General features: G+C 40.2%; 1 protein-coding gene across 1 annotated transcript in view; it reads right to left on the bottom strand.

Moving 5' to 3' along the window:
- Window positions 1-114: 114 nt before the first annotated feature.
- Window positions 115-13,871, bottom strand: part of PITRM1 (pitrilysin metallopeptidase 1) — a gene marked incomplete at both ends in the record, with an annotated part of 29,553 nt that continues 15,796 nt past the window's right edge. The window contains 14 exons of the mRNA XM_082014727.1: window positions 115-208; window positions 791-893; window positions 2,299-2,444; window positions 4,360-4,485; window positions 5,034-5,146; window positions 6,448-6,519; window positions 7,300-7,420; window positions 8,361-8,461; window positions 8,586-8,751; window positions 9,071-9,147; window positions 9,960-10,080; window positions 10,809-10,941; window positions 12,098-12,214; window positions 13,337-13,475. Of these exons, the coding sequence (XP_081870853.1) occupies window positions 115-208; window positions 791-893; window positions 2,299-2,444; window positions 4,360-4,485; window positions 5,034-5,146; window positions 6,448-6,519; window positions 7,300-7,420; window positions 8,361-8,461; window positions 8,586-8,751; window positions 9,071-9,147; window positions 9,960-10,080; window positions 10,809-10,941; window positions 12,098-12,214; window positions 13,337-13,475 (1,629 nt within the window). The remainder of the gene's footprint in view (window positions 209-790; window positions 894-2,298; window positions 2,445-4,359; window positions 4,486-5,033; window positions 5,147-6,447; window positions 6,520-7,299; window positions 7,421-8,360; window positions 8,462-8,585; window positions 8,752-9,070; window positions 9,148-9,959; window positions 10,081-10,808; window positions 10,942-12,097; window positions 12,215-13,336; window positions 13,476-13,871) is intronic.

Genomic DNA, 13,871 nt, shown 5'->3' with positions numbered 1-13,871 from the left:
AATGAATATTAAATTGGACCATAGCACAGTTAAAAGTTACTACAAAAAACTAATTATATAGTCACACTGATTGGCTTGTTTTGTACTAGCTTGGGTGTTACACTAAGCACCAATTCATCGTTTGACCCATGAGGGATCTTTGCTGATATCTGCATTTTCTGGGCCAAGTACAGCTTGACCACGTGTGCTCTTCCCAACTGCAAGATACCTGCAAGAAAAAGAGTCAAATGAGAAGCTGTTGCATTCAGTTATCCCTAACTACTACACAAGTTAAGAATACTCCCATTTCAGGAATATGTACTGTTTGGTATGTACCCAGTCATTGCTTTTACAGCATCTTTTGGATTTACAGGGTTTTTCCCCAGTCATCACAATACAAGTCTCCTAAGGCACAGCCCTAACTGGCCCATCTCCTTAACTTGTATTCTTCGGCAGAGGAATTCTTAAGTCTAAAGTGGAATTCAGAAGTCTGAAGAAGCACAAAATGTTACAAGTCTAGAAGAACCAGCTCATATAGCCAGGAGCTGGATGTCTGAGTGCACTCCTGGACCCTTCCAAAGTAAAACAATCTCCCACTGACCCAGAATGTAGGAGGAAGTTCCATCTGCTAAAGTGCAATAAGCAGGATATAATTAACATCTCTCTCTCTCCATTACAAAAGCAAATGGTAAAAGTAGTGCAAAAAACCAAGGGAAGAAATCCGAGAGCTTTATTATGGCAACTTTCACAAACTGTTTTCTTCTTCAAACTAGGTTTTTTGTTGTATTTTTCAAGTAAACGTTTTGCTTACTTGTTTGATACATCAACCAGGTTATCACTGTTGACAGCAAAAAGCTGCTCTCTGTGCGACTGCTTCATTTCATCGGAAATCCCATACAAGAAATGATCCATTCCTAGGGACAAAAGAAAACAAAACCACGCACTGCCTCGGTGTACTGGCATCTCAGTTACAACTAAGCGTACGACTGAGCGCCAACTAAGGCACGTGCTGAAAAGGAAGAATAGAGACTACCATTAGGCCGTTCTCAGACAGTATCGAACTATAAATCAAATATCAAACGTTAGAAGCGGGGAAATGAATTTTCCAGGGTAGTAAGAGTTTCCTTTTTAGGGGGAAAAAAGAAATATTCATATTCTACTCTGGAAACTGATTTTGTTCATCAAATATCTAAATGTAATGGTGGTCCAGAAAACCCAAAACACCTGAACATGATTCATTCAAAAGAATCTCAGTACTTTCTAAGAAGTAGCTTGGGAGGACATCTGTCAACTGGTCCAACCCCCTGCCCAGAGCAGGGCTGACTTCAGAGTCAGACAAGTCCTCACGCAGGGCCCAAGGATCAGCGTCACAGTCGTGTGAAGGGACAGGCCTTCCTCCGCAGCAGCGGCCACGCCTCTGAACAATGTTCTTCCACTCAGTCTTTCACTACATTTGCCATAGCTCTGTTAAGATGGATGTTCAAATACCAAAGAATGTAAATCATTACTCACAAATACCAACGTTCAATATGCATACATGTCACTCGTATGCACCTAAAATGACTTTTTTCTTTAATTGCCCAGACCAAAACCAAGTCCCATCAGCTGAAAGCTTCATTTTAAGTTTTTTTTTGTTTAGTAAGTTAGTGTTAATACAAATACCTCTTAAAATAATGCTTATTTTAACCTTATAATTCCTTTATGTATAAGAGAGGAATGTATTCTGCCTTCGCAAGTTTTGGAATGAAATTAAGCTGGGAATGGGGGAGGAAGGGAAAAGCGAGGAAAGCAAAGCAACGTGTGAGCAAACTGAAAAGATGTGAAGATACTACCGAGCCATTGTTAGTATGCAGATATGTAAAGAAAATAACACCCTCCACCGCAGCAGGCTTTTATACTTCTGTAAAAAAAGTATGCGCAAAAGGTTAGTGATGTTCATAGTCAATATGCATACTTGTGCCAGGAAAATAATCCTTCAACATTTTTGAATCAGAAGACAACTATTTCTTTTTATTTGCGTGCATTTAATGTCCTTTTGAAGCCTCAAATTGTTTCTTTAATCTACCTCCATCTTCTAGCTGTATTCACCTGACATCAAGGAGCAATATGAATATGAAAACTTCAGTAGAGAGACTGAATGCATGTATTCCTGAAAGGGAGCAACAGGAGTTGACTGCTTCATTGAAACTGCAAGTGTCTTACATCTGCCAAGTACAAATATTATCATACGATACAGTTTAGCAAACTATTTTCTTCCCTTTCAACTTAAATTTAAAAAAAAAACAAACTGGCAGTGCTGGGAGGCTGGCAAGAACGTACCTTTATCTGAAGGAGCTATCGGTGCATCTACAGCAGCAAATACTGCTAGCTTAGCTTCATCGATATCTTGTTGTGTGAATTCTCCAGATTTGGCCCATTCGACTGCTTTTTCAAATGTTTGCAAGGTGGCTAATGAATTTGGGTCTCTTAGAAGAAAAAAAAAAAAGTAAAATTAATTACTTTAGTCTTATAAATAAAATACTGTCATTGCTTTGTTCCCATTTTATTCATAGTTTACTATGCATCACACAAACATACATACATGGGGATTAAACCAAATTATAAACTTCCTTTTTGTTTACAGAACGAGATTTTGGGGTTTGGTTTGGTTTTTGGTTGTTCTTTGTTTTGTGGGTTTTTTTTCTTTCCAGAAGAAGTGTTATAAACCAGGCATATTTTGAATTTTAGATACACAAATGCAGCAAGTTCACTTGCCTAAAAGTAGTTGCAAGGCAGTGTGTAGAGAACTGGTATTTAAAAATTTGGTATACCAGCACTGTTTACAATGCGCTATCAATTTGCTGCAACAGCTTAGTAAGCATAACTGCAATTAATATCAACAGCAGTAATATTTATGATATGCCATATCTTCTCTACGTTGTGTTTCCTGCTACGCCTGTTCCTCCTCTCTGTAAAACAGGTGCAACAGGTTAACAACTACTGAAATACTAACCAGGACAAGTCCTACCATGTTGAAGCTTCACAGAGAGGCAAGACTGCTCAGATTTTAGCTAGGAATCTCGCCCGAGTACTATGCTAGGCAGGGAAACGATTTCAGCCAGGATCCTAGCCACAGGACATTTTTAGTGGAGAAGGCCAACCATATCCTGGGCTGCATCCAAAGCAGCGTGGCCAGTAGGTCAAGGGAGGGGATTCTGCCCCTCTGCTCCGCTCTGCTGAGACCCCACCTGGAGTCCTGCGTCCAGCTCTGGAGCCCTCAGCACAGGAAAGACATGGACCTGTTGGAGCGGGTCCAGAGGAGGCCACAGAAATGATCTGAGGAATGGAGCACCTCTCCTGTGAGGACAGGCTGAGAGAGTTGGGGTTGTTCAGCCTGGAGAAGAGAAGGCTCCAGGGAGACCTTATCGCAGCCTTTCAGTACCTGAAGGGGGCCTATAAGAATGATGGAGAGGGACTTTTTACAAAGGCAGATATAGAATGGACCTAAGGCAGGATTTTTTGACAATGAGGGTGGTGAAACCCTGGCACAGGTTGCCCAGAGAGGTGGTAGATGCCCCATCCCTGGAAACATTCCAGGTCAGGCTGGACTGGGCTCTGAGCAACCTGATCTAGTTGCAGGTGTCCCTGCTCATTGCAGGGTGGTTGGACTAGATGACCTTTAAAGGTCCCTTCCAACCCAAACCATTCGATGATTCTCTAAGTAGTATTTAATATTTCCAGTTCAAATTTCATCCAAAAGTGCTTTGGTGAGACCAATGCAAGGTAGTTGTTCTGGACTGGCAAAAAAGAGGAAAAAGGGAAAAAGGCAAAAAAAGGGAAAATGGCAAAAAAAGGGAAAAAGGCAAAAAAAGGGAAAAAAAGGAAAAAGAAAAGAAAGCAATTCTAGCTCATCATCAGCAATGTTTTCTGATGATTCCAGCCAGTCACCAAAGGAAGCTGTGTATTTTCAAACTCAGGACCTTAGGGAACAACATCATTCTACTTCCTGGTCTCAAATTTAGAAGAGTCTTGAATTCCCTTTTTTAGGGCCACCTCAACCCAGGAAGAAACAAGTGAAAGACAGTTTTAGGTAAGTCTGGTACTGAGACAGTAAACAATCTAAGCACAGAGACACAACAATGATTGCTACCAGCAGAGATAAGTTAGGCTTTCCCAGGGACAGAAACCAGAGAAAGCAAGGAGAGGCTTATCAACAAAACTGATACACCTTAAGCAACTAATCTGAACATCATCAGCAATGAATCACTTTCTTGTGATTCAATGTTCTTTTTATTTCACTTGATCTTGACAGAGAGCTACAACTAATTCAAAAAAAGATACATGTAAGTGCAGTCAGCAGTCCCCTCAGACATGAATAGGAAAGAATGAACCTACTGTTACCTGTAGGAGTAGAACGTGAATATGCCATTGTGACTAAGTTTAGCACCTCCACCATAAGCCCCTCCTTTCTCTCTGATTTCTCTATGGAGGAATTTAGCTGTCATCAACCGTGCAAGAATTCGAAGGCTGTAATGACAGAAATATCAACAGCAAAGATGTTAAATGAATTGGACACCAGTAATACTCACAACTTCCTCTAAAATTCACAAAGATCCCCATTTGCAATGCATTGCTTCTTGTTAAGCTACAACAGTAACGATAACAATACTCAAAATTTAGTAACAGCTGAATAATGTGACATCATTGTAAGAGTGGCATGGCTTTGGAACATACCTTGATTATTTCCATTTATTTCACTTTAATGAAATACAAGAGCAGCCTCCTAAACTTTGTTACATGCAATAGGATTCTCAACTCAGACACATTTAAGTAGGAAGGGGTGTTTATTCGGAAGTTAGGGGACAGTAGCTCCTCATTACTTAATCTCAGCATTTACTAAAACAGGGCATTTCTGGACCTAGCGATGCAAAGGTTGCTCCATAAAGAATTTGTGACAAATGCACCGCAAAGCATTTTCTATCGATGCTGTATTTCCTGTGGTCAGCCTAACACCTTCCATTTTGTCTTGTGCTATGCAACGTACATAGAAGCTCCCTGCTGATTCTGTTTCCCACCTTGCATAGTCTGCAGCTGTGTAGGGAACTGTTCGAATGCATTCCCCAATATAGTTCACTGGGAACGGAAGTATAAAATGGGTCTTCATCTGGCACGGTTTGAAAGTAGGATCCTAAAGAGAAAAATGCATTATTGTCACAGTAAGCATAGGTGACACAATTTATCCCTTTGAGAACTGGCTTTTTTGAGAACTAAGAAATTCTGTCAAATATACAGACCAAATGCCAAAGCTGCCACTTGACTTACACTGCAATCACTCACATTTCATTTGTGCCCGTATTAGCAATCCAGCACACAGATCTGTGACTTGGGAAACTAAAGTACATGGACTCTGTACATCAGCTACTCACCCTTGCACGCCAGCTTCTCAGTTGTGCAGGCCTTGAATTATTACCAAAGAGTTTTGAATCGCATGCTTCCCCTGCCTTGTCTTTACTTTGTTTGAACCAAGTTCCTAACTCTCCAGTACTACACCCACACAAGTGCATGGTCACCACTTCATATTTCAGTCCACCTACTCAATTTTAGATACTGCAACCAGACTGACAAAAAAAATGCAAATTATGAACAGCAGCAACTATATGAATTTCTGCTCAAACATCCCCTGCAATAAACTTGATTCTTCCTTACACTCCCACTTCAAAACTTACAGTCCCCTTCCTGTCTCCAGGCCTCTGCAGCACTCACTCTTTACCTCTTTCACACATGCACCTGCTTGTGTGTCTACTTTGGCATGATCAAAGCCTTATACACCTCCAGGAGCTTTTATGACCCCTTTCCAATGCTCCCAAGCCTTTCTTAACTTCAGAGATCTGCTTCCCAGCCCCTCGCACATCTCTGGCTGGCTGGGCCAAGCACAGCAGCGTATACATGACTGCTCAGCCAGCAAAACCTTGGGCTGAGCTCTCCCTGCCACCTTCTCAAAGGAGAGCTCAGGGTATTTGAAGCTATTTTTCTCTCCTCTAGGCAGAGATTTTCATTTTTACTTAACTGTCCCTGATGCTCTTCTGTCAGCGGTCATTCACATTCAGAATCATTTAGGGAGGAGAGGAAGGAAAGGAAGGGGCTACCCGGGAGTGACAACCACACAAGTCTGGTTCTGAGACCAGGATAAAAATAAAACAAGCATCGCTTACAAGACACAGCACAAGCTTGCTGTATTTGCCTGCACACAGGGCTGTAAAGCTAGCTAAATGACCTTCACGCCAGAACCAAAATGGATTACATAGAATGATGAAGAAGTTTGATGGCTAGTTTAAAGAAACAATCCAGTCAGAGGGTGGAACTGAAGGGTACATTACATTTCAGCAGTGTGCTTCTAAATAGTACGAGCATCTGTAACAGCTTAAGAGGGACCATTAGTATCAGTAACAGCCCTCGAATACCAATATCCCCAACCAATAACGTACTTACATTAACAAGTTTCCTTGTGATCTGCAAACCAGCAAGCATTTTGCTTCCCACAGGTTTGACTTCTGAAGATTTCTACAAGAGACCCAGCCCTCACATTAAAAGATGATTCAACAATTTAGACTAATAATATTGCAAATGAAACCCCTACCCTTCAAACCTCTTTGAAACCACCATCAGACCATGTCTTCACAAACAGAAGCAAGCTACTCAATTAATTCTTTCTATTTGAACTTCTAAGCAAATGCCAAATAAATTTCCTTTCAAGAGTAATTTGGCACTGAAAGACACCAAGACAGAGGTTAAATGAGGCCCAGAAAGTTTCAGACTATCATCTCCCTCATGGGTAGGGAACTGTGAGCTTATTCCAGTCTCGTCAAAAATTAAACCAGATTTGCATATTGACAGAGCAGATCCTTTGTCAACTCTGTTGAGCCAAGCACATTTTGTGCCAAATATCCTGAATATCCAGATAACGAAACAAATTCCTATGCAACTGAGGAACTGCACGTCATGCTCTATTTCCTTTTGGCCAACATTTCAAGTAAAGCTCAGCTATAAAAGAAATTATAGTTTTATGTGACAGAGGAAAGAAGAATTTCTTTTTCCACACGCCATGCAAAAGCAGTAACCTCAGGTTAAGGCTTGATGCTGACCTACAGGATTACTGTTGTCTATTTTATTGAGGTGAAGACAACCTCTGTGGCAAAACACATAGCAGCTTATCACAGTGCTGACTCCTGCAAATTTCTTCAGACATCTCTGTACAGATCTTCTCCTCATTGCACAGTGGTCTTTACACAAGATCAAATCCAACTGTTTGATGCCCTGGTCACAAATGAAGTAACTTCTTACCTCGATCACATGGGGACGAACGGGTTTTCTCTCTTTTTTACTTCTAGCTATGCCCTTTATAAACTTCTCTACTTCTTTAGTTGCTTCTGGTATCTGTTGAGGTGTTGCATTCACTGAACATCTATTAAAAATACATATCAAGTTCTTAAATATGTTTTAGTGTTTTTGGACAGTCCTTCATAATTTGCACTTTCTCTTCCTAAATATTTTCTATTCATCATAATGTTAGATCTGTGATCACTGATAATCATTATCACAGAAAAAAGCAAAACACTCATAATCTAGCATTTGAGGGGGGGAAGTGACAGTCTAACTGCTTTTCTTTTACTTGCCCCAAAACACCTTCAGAACTAAACTTTAGCAGTAGCTGTCAAACTACTGTGCACAGGACAGCACTACAAAAAATTTGCAAAATACAGATGTCTCACAAAGAAACTAATGTCTTCCGTATTCTCTCTTTACAGGCAGACCTACTATGGTTTTGAACAGTACAGATCTTTCCATAATTTTCATCATTTCCTGCTTTGCAAAAGAAAATTTTGTAACTTATGTCACTTCAAATGGACTTATTTTTTGAACTAATGGGTCTGACACTAAACACCTTGAAATGCCCTCTTACTTTTTCCAATATATGCATAAAGCAGATTTCAGAATGTTGCTATTTTCCTTTTAGGAGGAAAAAAAAATCCAAAACAAACTGCATTCTACTGTTACAATACAATGTAACAGTATTTGTCTCCTGAGCACCTTTAGAGGAAAGAAAAAAAGGCAGAATTTTGAGTATTTCTGTAAAATTCTACAGGCCATTTACACACTTTTGGTACAACAGTTACATATGAAATTTGCCGTTTCTCATACGTGTTAAAAAATGAACAAAATAAGCCATAGCTACCACTTTTTAAGCACGGAGAGTTTAAGCTAGTAACATTTTTGTAGTTTTTCCACAGGCCTCCCATCTCACAAAACCCCAGTTCTCCATGAAGTGCAGTGAGAAATGCTTGTTCACAGGCCATGGCCTCTCTTTAATCGAAATGCCTCTTTCCTTTTTAGCTAGAACTCACCTGATGTTGTCACTATTTAATAAATACTTCTTAATGCGTGGTAGTTTGCGTAGTATTGGTTTAATATCAGACATTTCTGCTATTCTCTTCATCAACTTCACCTGTGTGGGAAGGGAAGGCAGAAGGACTACAGGTTAAGCCAATAGAAAGAACTAGCGAAAATGAGCACTGTCATTCCACAGTCCAGGATTTGGGCTTCGCTGAAGGATGCCATTGACTTTTCACCTGATCCATCCCACTGAACATTTCTTGCAGTTCTCCAGAAGGCGTAAGGTTTTTGCTGGCTCTAATAGAGGCATATAAATGCCCACAATCTGGAATCCCATTTGACAGCTCCTGGGCAGTCTTCTTAACCAGCACTCTGAAATGTTCTTCCTCCTCAAACCGGGGGCTGAAAAAAGAGTAGAAGCAGGTCTCTAGGTCTCACACAAAAGCACACCAATGGAATTTATAATACTGAATAATTTATCATCCCAAGTTCAACAAAGAGCTTTTAGACTGTTGGTTCTCCATTTAACCCACTACATAGTCAGGCAAATGATGGAATACTTAGGTTTAGAAACTGGGAGTCATTCAAAGATACAGTTATAAAAAGAAAATCCAAAGTAGGATCTCTCAGAAGAAGAGAATGGTTGGAGGAAGAGGGAAGAAGAGAATCCCAAAACACATGCAAAAAACCAAACAAATAAACAAAACCAAATGTACTGTACTTGTTAAATATTTCACTCCATAAATTCATCATGTCTGGCAGATTTCTATCCAAGCATAGAGATGAAAAGAGCACACCCTGAAGGAAAAAAGAAAAACAAAACACAAGAAAAAAACCAACCCTTCGTACAAGACAATCAAAGCAATGGCCTGAGAAATACACAATAACTTTTCATGAAAGTGATGCAATGATGCTAACCTAACGCTACACATCACAAAACCACTTTAATGCAGGCTGTACTACTAAAATCAAAGCAGACATGAAATGTGATTATTCTTCACACAAAGCAAGCCTGTCAATTCCTCCTTTCAACAGTAAGTAGCAGTTCAGAAACAGAATTTCTTATTTTTAACATAAAGTACAAATGAAACTGTTCTGGTGATGCACCTTTCTGCAAAGGAGTCTCTCTAATTCAACTCCGGGATCCAGGGGCAGCAAGCCACAGTAGCAGAACCCAGCAAGTCTGAAAAAGTCTTAAGAGGGTATTACTAGGACTGTTATGCCCAATACTAAGATCTAATTATCTTGCAAACCTTCCATGGTTCTGAACCACATTAACTGTGACGTACACACATTAACAGAAATCTCTGCGTGTAACCCTGTCCTCTACCCTCTGCTTCCAAAATTTTTTGCAGCACTCAAAAATATGGTGACAGATGCTAGCGAAGCACTGCCTTAAAACGGATAACCACATCAATCACTCCCCTTAAAACAAAATACTAAGTTACTGTAATTGTCAATTTTATATCCTACAGAAAAAGGCACAAGTCCTTTTATACACTAAGGTTTAAATGTACATTAGCTGACCCTCTACCTGGAAGCCCTGACTGACCCTTAACTATAAAGCTGTTATTGCAAGTTTAACGTCTTGAAGTTTATGATTAATTTACCTGTTCATACACATCTAGATGTGAATCATCTGGAATGATATGTGGGCTGACAGACATCCCACCTGTTTTTAGTTCTATTTTCTGGGCTTGTTCCCTGTAATCAAGGGCTCCACATCCCATCCTGTGAAAAACAATAGAGATTTACTTCCATTTTCAGTGTATGCCAAAACCAGGGCCCATATCCCATATTCCCATATGCAAAGGAGACTGTTTAGGCCAATAGAAAAGTAGCAACTAAACAATCTGAGGCATTATCAAGTGAACATGATACAAAAGAAGGCAAGGGAAAGCGGGAAAGGGAAAGCGGGCAAGGGAAAGGAAACCCAAAACACTAAGCTCTTCAATTAAAGTACATTGTTACGTGTATTAAAAAGTGTGCTTTACGTACAGGCTTGCTACCAACATCCATATGGAACTACAATAATAATGTCACATACACTGTTATCGCCACCATAAAGAACCCAGGTCACTTTTTCTACCTTGTGTCATTCTTTACGCTGTGATGGAGTCAGTGTTTTTGTGACCACATGGTGAAACTAGACCAAAAATCTATCCAAGTGAAAACTTTGCTTTCTCCTAGCCTATTTTTCGTTTATATCGATTTTCCAATCTCTTTAGGGAAAGCTTGTGTTGATGCTGGGGAACAAAGCAATGCAGAGACGGATGGAGAAGAGGAAAGGAGTTGGCAACTCAGTGGGGAAAGAGGGAAGACCACTGTTCCTGCAGGACACCAACTTATCTGCATTTCCCTTCTATAAGAACGGTTGCTGAAATTCTTAAAAGCAGTATTATTTCAGTAAGCTGTATTACATCCCTTTGCTTCAGCTGCTAAAAAAGTAAACCTCTCACTTTGTAATGACGTTGCAGAAGAGCGGCACATATGGTTTGAGCTCCTCAGGAAGTGTGTTCAAGCTGGAAACAGCTCTGAAATAAACCACCCCATTGGTTGGCTGCGCACAGTACTGGACAGGAGTTTCATCAGCTAGGGATAAAAAAAAACACAAAAGAAAAGAACAACCAACAGCTTCCTACTACAAATACATAAAAGTAAAACCATTTCTTACAAGATTTTCCTATTAAAAGTTGTTTTCTGTAGGGAATTCAGAGCCACTTCTTGTTGAAACTTTGCAATATGCACTGAATGCTGGACTGAAGAGTTTTTATTGTTTCTGTCTATGGTAAGGTAATGGGTAATTACCAAATGGACAATATGAAGAGAGAATTCTGTTGACAGAAGCCACATTTTAGAGGTAACATTCAAACAAAAAAATGGTAATTTGTTTCTGAACAACTCAAGAATTTCTTCTCCCTTATTTTTTGCCTTCATCACCTCAAAAGTTGAGGAAAGCAGGTTCCTGTACCGTACGTCCTATTCTAAGCCAGGGCATTAGAATATACACATTAGAATTTCCACAAAAGTAGCTCATTTTAGTATCAAAATTATACAGTACCTGCCACTGGCTGGCAATTTTTGCAGGAAAGTGTCTGTTAGAAACATACTGCAGTGCAGTATTCCCTTCAAGATTTTGACAGAACTATATCAAAATCAAGATCTACAACTTGTTGTTTCCTATCAATTCACGGGGTAGCCACTGGCAAAGCGGGGAGAAACCCGCACTGAAATTATGAAGGATGACAATTACTGGGGTTTTTTTCCCCTATGGCTCCTGTACATCCTATTCTGTAAGAACTAGGTAGGAAGGGAAAGCAGTAAGGAAGGCTCTCCGCACAAGCTGCCAGGAGCGCTGCACCCTGGATAAGTCTTTGGAGAGTGGGGACATTACTCAAGAGCAGTGGGGCCGGGCAGGCAGTGACTAAGCAGGCGGCAGGGAGCTCCCATCAGGAATGGCACGGCCAGACCCCTGGGAAGGGCGAGTGGCTGGTTCCAGCTGACAACAGCCCCACATTGCCCCTCAGAGGCGATGGCAAGAAGCGTCTGCAGATGCACTGCAAACTGTCTACCGCAAGGCTGGCGGGCTGGAGGAAACGACCGGTAACTGTGGAGAGCTGTAACCGTGGACAACAAATGGTGAGTACGTATGCTTTGTAACGAGCAAAAAGAGCAACAGGTGGGCAAGCAGCTAGGCAACAATTCAGAAGTGTTGCTCTTTCGAGGACAAAATAGAGGTTACACCAACCTGCGAGTGTTGTCTCCAGCACGGTGAATGGGATTTTGGGCTCAATGTCAGACACTTTGAGAGCTGGGAGACAAGAGGTATCCTGATGTGTGCTTTGAAGAGCAATTAGTTCCAAACCTAGTAAGGAGAGCAGAATACCAGTTTGGCATTTTCAGCTTTCACTGACAGTGCTGTTAAAACCTACTGAGGTGATGCAGGTCAAAACACAAGCATTTGAAATTTAGCACTTTCTATCAACAGTTCTTTCGAATATTTTACTGAAACAAATTCTACAGATTATCACATCGCAACAGCACACAGAACACTGTATCTTTGCAAATTCTCTTTCCAATCCCCTCTTCACATCCTGTTTACAATAATGCGCAATTTAAAACCTGAAGAAGTGGCATCTGCCAGCCTGTCCTGTCACCCAGCTCTGCGAACACCAACCCAGACCTTGCAGGTAAGAAGTTTCTTTCTATCCCACTCCCCCCAGTTCTTACTCAAGTGCTCTGTCAGTACACTGATGCAGCTAAATTGTTGTCTTTAATTTTATATTTCAGCCTCTTTCAGATTCTAGCTGGTCACCTTTAATTACCCTCCAATTTATCTTCATGACTAGAAAGCCTCATGTGATTTTCTGCTCCCTTATCTCTGGCCTAGCGCCAACACTTCAGAAGATTAACGCCACTATTTTGGAGGATTTCTGTGGCTGGATCACTGTTTTCACAAAATTAGACGACTGCCCAGGGTTCCCAAGTTTAAGCTGTTGCCCAAAATAAATTAAATGCAACATTATTTTTATAGTTGGCTTTTTAAGCAGAAAAGGTAAGAAATAAAATTACAAAATATAAAGTTTCATAGGAGCATGGAGCAGACCTCATATATTCAAAAATAAACAGCTTCAAGGTAAATTGGAATTCATCTTGTACTTAGTGTAAGTTAACATGGAAAGGAATAAGCAGATCAATATTTTAAAACAATCTCCTTTCTTCTGCCCTACTGGAGACATTGATCACACTATTTTTGAGTGTTAAAACCAATGCAATATACCAATCATATATTCTAATGTAAACACTATACTGCATAGCCCCATAACACATATACACAAACTTCCAACAACAACAAAAAAAATCATCCCTTTCAGAGCCAATGCTGGAGAGTGCTTGAGAATTTAAGTTACTCCACAGAACACCAGCTAAAAAAATGGCTGTGTTTTTAAGCAGTTACATAAATAAAAATATGAGAAAGCATGTTAACCTTTTTCAAAGATTTGGGTTTTTTCTTCATCGGAAAGAGCATTGACCTTTTTTTCCAGCTTTTCTGCTTCCATTTTTGCTTGTTTATCGTGGTAGTCTTCCTCTGGACTCATGGACAGAGTTAATCTATGTGGATTATCCTGCAGAAATATATCCCAAAACAACGCATTACTAATTTTGAGGACAACTTCCTCCTGTTTTCCCTCAGACTATTGCTTCATCAGCAGTAGATAAAAACAGTCTGTGCATCATTTGCCTTGCGTATTATCAGAAGTATCACAAACAGGCAATTTGAACTCTTTGTTTCACATAGAATAGCAGGGGTGGGGAAGAGGGGCAGTTTACAACAAGAACAAGCACGAACAACATTCTGTGACATTTTAGTATAGAGTCAGAATCCCTCAACAGCATACAGTACTCATTAGTTTGTTTAATTAAATCAAGGTTAAACAACTGTACACAACACTACAGAATAGCATGCCACAAGTTTTATCTGTATGTTCTAAGATGGGGAATCTAGTAAGATGCAAGAGGGT

The sequence above is a fragment of the Phaethon aethereus genome (assembly GCF_964289735.1).
Source record: "Phaethon aethereus genome assembly, chromosome: 2".
NCBI classification, from domain to species: domain Eukaryota; kingdom Metazoa; phylum Chordata; class Aves; order Phaethontiformes; family Phaethontidae; genus Phaethon; species Phaethon aethereus.
The sequence above is the reverse complement of the archived record's forward strand: the minus strand, read 5'-3'. Positions and strand labels throughout refer to the sequence as shown.